Source organism: Lathyrus oleraceus, chromosome 2, assembly GCF_024323335.1.
Source record: "Lathyrus oleraceus cultivar Zhongwan6 chromosome 2, CAAS_Psat_ZW6_1.0, whole genome shotgun sequence".
Lineage (NCBI taxonomy): Eukaryota > Viridiplantae > Streptophyta > Magnoliopsida > Fabales > Fabaceae > Lathyrus > Lathyrus oleraceus.
This window is the reverse complement of record NC_066580.1, coordinates 91,423,851-91,430,585: the sequence shown is the minus strand read 5'-3', so window position 1 is coordinate 91,430,585 and position 6,735 is coordinate 91,423,851. Positions and strand designations below refer to the sequence as shown.

The 6,735-nt window shown below is 28.0% G+C and overlaps 1 protein-coding gene across 3 annotated transcripts; it reads right to left on the bottom strand.

Moving 5' to 3' along the window:
• Nucleotides 1-1,413: 1,413 nt before the first annotated feature.
• Nucleotides 1,414-3,346, bottom strand: LOC127118270 (AT-hook motif nuclear-localized protein 20). 3 transcript variants are annotated; one of them, XM_051048433.1, is made up of 2 exons: nucleotides 3,165-3,346; nucleotides 1,414-2,652 (listed from the first exon to the last, which is right to left on the bottom strand). In XM_051048433.1, the coding sequence occupies exon 2, from the start codon at nucleotides 2,646-2,648 to the stop codon at nucleotides 1,701-1,703; it is 948 nt and encodes a 315-aa protein (XP_050904390.1). In that variant the 5' UTR covers nucleotides 2,649-2,652; nucleotides 3,165-3,346; the 3' UTR covers nucleotides 1,414-1,700. The 3 variants fall into 3 exon arrangements, with proteins under 3 accessions (XP_050904390.1, XP_050904388.1, XP_050904389.1); XM_051048431.1 differs by lacking the exon at nucleotides 3,165-3,346 and adding an exon at nucleotides 2,909-3,155; XM_051048432.1 differs by lacking the exon at nucleotides 3,165-3,346 and adding an exon at nucleotides 2,849-3,148.
• Nucleotides 3,347-6,735: the final 3,389 nt, after the last annotated feature.

The window sequence follows — 6,735 nt, the reverse complement described above, 5'->3', positions numbered from 1 at the left end:
CCACTTGACCTTCACACCAACCACCATTGCATCATGTCAGCACTCAAAGACCTCAAACACCTCTGGAAATCATGGGAGACCTCAAAGAAAGGCCAACACACCAGGATGTGGAACAAGGGGTCGTTTCAATCGGACGGATCATTGATTTTCTTGTCAATTGTTATGTATTTTAACTTTATATCATAATATTAATAATTATTTTAACTTTATACATACATATATATATATATATATATATATATATATATATATATATATATATATATATATATATATATATATATATATATATATATATATATATATATATATATATATATATATATCATGCGCCACATGCAATGACAGATACACTTGATATATAGTAAGTATGCGCCAATTTCATTGGTTTCACTGCATGCATACGCCAATGATTTTGGCGCCTATGTTCAATGACAACATGCATTCGTCAGTTCAACTGCTGCATGCTTTAGAGATGTACATGAAACTTGATTATATTGGTAAATATTTTTTTTAAAATGGTTATTTTGGAAATTAAATTGAAACACTTGATTACTTAAAAAAAATCCATAATTATTCTCGATCCAAAATTTAAAAAAAAAACAAAAATTGTTTCAAAATGACTTGCTTTATCAATTTTCAATTTAAAATTATTTTTTTTTCTTTAAATTATACCTTTTGTGAAGTGGAAGATATAAAAAGACTATAAAAAAATTATTAAAAAAGATATTGAGATTAACGATTTGGATAAATATATAAATTTTTGATAGAATAGCGAAAATTATCATGTAGTCGACTCCACTTGATTAAATAAAATTTAGTGGTCATTTGTTTAATTGATAATAAAAAAGAAACAATAATATAAAATAAAAACATTTTAGTTAAAAGACTTTTTTTTTCTTTTTCTTTATATAATTTTTTAATGAATAAAAGATAATCAGCTAAATCAATTATTATAAGACCACAATTATTACTCATTCCATTTTAAAATGGTTGTCGTTTTAAGAAAAAAAATTATCCCAAAATAAATGTCATTCTCATTTTTCAATGTAAAAATATTATTAATTTTTTAATTGTGTCTTTTAATCATTAATTTTTACACTATTTTTAATATTATTAATAAAATTACAATATTTTATAACAATATTACCATTCTTTAATCCGTGTGAACAATGTAAAATGAATTCAATATTGTCGCAATTCTGTGAGAAATTCCTCATGTAAAAATATTTTCCAGTCGATAGATTTTTAAATGTTTTATTTGTTAGAGAATGCAATCTCTCACTTATGCATATAAAAACCATATATTGAAACTCATTAACCCTTTAACTACATCCTTATTATCTTGAAAGAATCATTTCCACATAATCAAAACTACACAATCACAATCACAATCACAATCACAATCAAACCTTCCCAAACAAAATCCATTTATTATTATTAACTGTAATGAACATATAAAATTCCCAGATAAACATTGAAAAACTACTACAAAGTTTAAGTCAAAATTATGGGAATTTAGGAAGGAGTCTTTGTAGTAGTAAAACTAAAACCGAAAACGAAACCAAATCAAATAAAAACACCCTAAACTGGCTTGCTAGGTAGCTAGAACAAGAACATATTACAACAAAACACTCCAAACTTGATCACATGAAAGCAACACAAGTATCAGTGTAATGTAGTAATCATAATTCCCAAATTTAATAAGGTGGTGGAGGCGGACGCCAGAACATATCATGTCCGTGTCCGTGTCCCACATTGTGTCCACCACCATTCATCAAATTCGGATTCATATTGAATTCGCCTAATCCATGAGATGTTGTTGCACCACTTCCACTTGCAGAACCAGTAACAGACAAAGAACCAGAAGCACCACCACCATCATTGTTGTTAATAATATTGCGAGTATTATTAACCTCTTGTCCCATGTTTTCCTCTTCTCCTTGGTCATCTTCCAATGGTAGCCTCTCATAAGTAGCATTAGCAAAAGTAGCAGCAACAACCATCACTGGTCCTGACGCAACCAGCGCTCCGACCACCAATCCTCCCACAACCTGCCCTTGCACTCCCGCGAGATAGACCGTCAGCCCGGTCGCCTCCGGTGGAGACGGCGGAGGCAAAAAAGCTCCGGAGAGTGACAGAATGTCAAACCTCCCCTGAAGAGCAATGATACCTCCCGGAGCTGTCGGTTGCCGGAGAGTCACATTGGTAACAACGCCGGTGCCGCTGAGAACCGAAACACCGCGGTGACGACGGTTGGCAAAAGTGGAAATACTCTCAGCAACATCGCTTCCACTGGCGATTTCCAAGATGTGGCTACGAAGAGCGTTTGGTGTTTCTTTCGTTATCACCACCGGCGGTTTCGGTTTGTTCTTCGAACCTGGAGGTCGGCCGCGTGGACGGCGTCCGCTTCCGGTGTTCTGGTCGTCGCCGTCACGGTCATTGTTGTTTTCGTCTTCGCCGTTAACGTTGACGGTGCTGTTGTTACTCATCGTTGGAGTAACGTTACTGTTACTGTTGTTGGTGTTGCTTTCCATGAACTCTTGCTCTCTTCGTAACACGACCCGGTTCGAACCGGTTTGGTTCTCTCCTTCAACCGGGTTCGGGTTTGCCTCCGTGGTTCTTCCATCCCACCACCGATTCGCCATCTTTCTAAAATCAAAAAACAAAAAGACTTTTTCAGAACCCAGAAAATAAATAATCAAACAAAAACAAATAAACAAAAACTAAAAGTTTTAGTTTATTCAATTTTCATTTTTGTATATTCAGATCTCATCGAAATATCACAGCCACAGAATGAATTAATGTATTACAATAAATAAAAATAAATAAATAAATAAATAAAAACCTTATCCAACACTATAAACCAGCTTAGGCACAAAAACAAAAATAAATAATAAAAAGAAACCTTGTTGAAGCTAAGTCACAAGAGAAAAACAAGATCTAGTTGAAAAACTTGAGATGTTTTTTTGGATGTTTTGTAAAAAAGGAAAGAAGAAGGTTTGGATGGGTATTTGAGGGTACTTTTGTTTGTGTATTTGTGTGTATAGTGTATAGTGTACGGTTGTTTTCTTTGACTTGCAAGCAAAAACAGATTTTGTGTTTGTGTGTTGTTGTGATAAATTTCAAGGTTTTGAGCTAGACAAAATATTTTAGGACCCTACCACTTGTTATTATTATGCCACCTAACAAAATAACCTTGGAATTATTCAAAAAAAGCAAAAATGATTTAGTGCAAGTTGCATAAATGGGAATGATTATGAAGCAATGAAAAAAGGGACCATAGTAAGGGATGGGAGTATGAGGATGAGTTGATGTGTGGCAGTGTGTGTTTGTTGTGGTTTGGATTGTTTCATAAATGATGGAATCCAAGACAAATAAATAGCTTGCTCGAGCACCTCGTGGGAGCTCTACAAAAACACGGACACCCTAGATTTGACTCCCAACACTAATACAAAAATATCGATAATAAAAAATAAATAAATTAAATATAATTATAAATGTCAAAAGAAAATGTCTAATATCGACATAGACAGAGACACTTCTTTTTTAAAGGTGAGAAAATTCAATAATTTTACTTTGTGATTTTGCGAATTTAGCGTATTAAAATAAATTATTTATTGAGAGAGAAAAATGAATTTAAATAAGATAGAGTGAAAATCGAGAGAAAAATTAATTTAGAATAAGATAGAGTAAAACTCACCAAAGTTATCGAAGATAAAGTCAGCAAGTTTCTGGTCCCGCTGTTTGAGAATGTCTATGTTACTGTGGGAGCTTATTTTTATAATGATGAAAATATTATTTTATTTAATATAAATTTATAATTTCTATAAAAATAATTTATTCTTAATATTAAAATTTGACTAAATTCAACAATATATTATTTTATTTTTAGTAAATTTAATATTTTTATATCATTTTCAACCTTTGCGTTGAATAAATATTTTATAAAATGATTTGTAATTTATATCATTTTTAGTATAGATTCATTTATTGATTTTTTATTAGTATTTTTTCAAGTCAAAGACGCGTGAATTCTTTTTTATAAAAAAATCAAAACTCGTACAAAATTAAATTTCGTTACAATTAATTTTGATTGGTTAGGTAAAAATGCAATTTTGTCGATATTTTAATTAAATGTAATATGAGTTTTATCAAAATTATTTTTCTTGAGTTCAATTTCTATTTTAGATATGCAACCATTGTTAAATCTCTTGAGAATAAATTTTGTTGTTTAATTTTCTTTAATTCGAAAAATTAATCCCAAAAAATACATAATTTATACTAAAAAAAATTATCATTGTGACATATTATTTTTATGCTAGTCAATCCATCATTAAATTAAAGATGTTTCTACTTCTTTTTTTACACTTTAAGACAAAGTTGTGATTAAGCAAAGAAAAAGTTAACCATTTAGAATAAAATAATTGAGTTTATTGTGTTATGTTATTAATAATAATTTTATATTTCAATTTAAAAAATAAAATAATTCATTGAACAATAAGAAATTTTGGGAAAAAAATTATTAGATAAAATTATACCTAATATTGTTTACCAATTTAGATGAGTCAATTCAAACAATACAGTCCTCAATCGTCATATCTTTTAAAATATAAATTAAATTTTTTCATATTTGAACAATTTTTAGACTAATTATTTATTCAAATCCTTAAAAAGAAAATAAATATATTTATATAAATATTTAGTAAATATTTGTGTATTCAAATGTAAAGATAATACATATCGTTTAACCTAATATTACTTTAAAAGCGCATTGATTTTTTCCTGTAGCAATAGATTCGATATTTCGGAGTTTACGATACTCATACACAATGTGTATTATTCATTTGCGCTAGATTTCCACAACATTAAGTTTGGTGATTTAAGATTCAATAAACATTTATGTAGTAAGGTAAACCTTCAAGATTCACAAAATTAATCCTTCTATTTTAAATTTAAATAAGTTTGACATCTCTCTCATATTTTTTTATAAAAAAGTAAAGAGATTTTATTTTTTAATATATATTTTTATCTATAAAGTTTTATAATAGATTTATAGACGATAATTTATCATATTTCACAAGAAATTTTTTATTTAAAAAATAAAAATATCGTTAATTTAAATGCAAAATTATGAGAGGATGACCAAAACCGTTTAAATTTAAAATAAGAAAATCAATTAAAGAGATCAAAAATATAATTCAATCATGTATTAAAAATAAATAAAAACATTACTAAATAGATAATTGTATATCATATTTTAATCTAATGATTAGATGACATGATAAGTTAGTCTTACAATTTAATTTTTTTTAATTATTAATTTATAAATATTAACAACTTATTTATATTTATATATAAATATAAATAAATATTACTGTAAAAAATTGAACCATAAATCATAATTTATATCCAATTAAAGTTTATATTTATTTAATTTAATTTAATTTAATTAACTCATGCCAATTAAGCTATGTCACTCACCCATCTTAAAACTTAACTTATTTTGGCTTTCTAGTTGGAATTTCTATCTTCAATTTGAGTTGGGATAGAAATTAACACGATAAGATAAGAAAAATGATTACTTATTTGTAAATATAAAAATTAAATTTAATATGATATAAATAAAAAACTTGAAATTAATTTTTTTAAAATTAATAATTATTTGAATTTAATTGATACATATTGCGAATGTAAAAATATTTGTATACTGTTAATTAGTTATAACCGTTACATTTTTATAAGTGTTTGACTTTTACATTAATCACATCTAAAGTACTACCTTTGAATGATTATGATGAATCGACTAACTTTTACACTAATAGAACATATCAATTATCTATAATTAGTTTATCAAATTTAGAATATTTTAAAAAATATAATTATAAATTTTAATATAAATATTTTTATTAAATTTTAATATAATTTTTTTTATTAAATTTCAAGTATTAATTTTCTAAAATAGTAATTTTTCCATATATATGTTTCATTCTAGAACTAGAATTATATGTAATCGGTTTAAGACAAATCTCGAACAGGTGAAACAGATCTCCGGTAAGGAGGCGTGAGGTGGATCTGCATGGTTAGCACTCCATAACCTAAGTTAATTCAAGATTCAAAATGAGTGTAGTGAAAAGTGAAGATCGGAGAATGTATATTATTTTCCGTGTGAACTGACTTTTGTACCTTGGATCAAGTGGAGTGGATTTGAGATGAATTGAGTCTCAACTATTTGGATTTTTGACTACCATATAACAGTTTCCCCAAGGCTTTACCGGGCACCGAGAGAGTCGGGGAAGCCTTTACTGATTTTAGTCGTCCTTCAAGGATGTTTTCTAATGTGAACTAAAGGCGAAACGCTTGGAGTCAGTTGAAAAAAGTAGCGGGGAACAAACGTATTAAATGCATTTTCATGATTGAGTCATTTTGTTGCTTCCTTTTGAGGCATGAGATGACGTGACTAGTTAGGATAGGGTGTAACACCCCGATAAAATATGATAATTATTTAATTTAAGTTTAATAGTATATTATGATGATAATATGAATGAGAGGGTATTATTTTTCAAAATAAAAGATAAACCCTTCATATATATTATTATTAGTATATTTATTAATTTAATTAAATAATTGGAATATTATTGGATTATTATTATTGGAACGATTTTTGGAATCAGTAAAGAGTCCCATTTGGTAAAAAGGGTTTTTTCACGTGAAAGGAGAGAAGCGACTAAAAAG

Coding starts and splice junctions, on each gene's coding strand:
- LOC127118270 (XM_051048433.1), bottom strand. CDS start 2,648: ATGGCGAATCGGTGGTGGGATGGAAGAACCACGGAGGCAAACCCGAAC.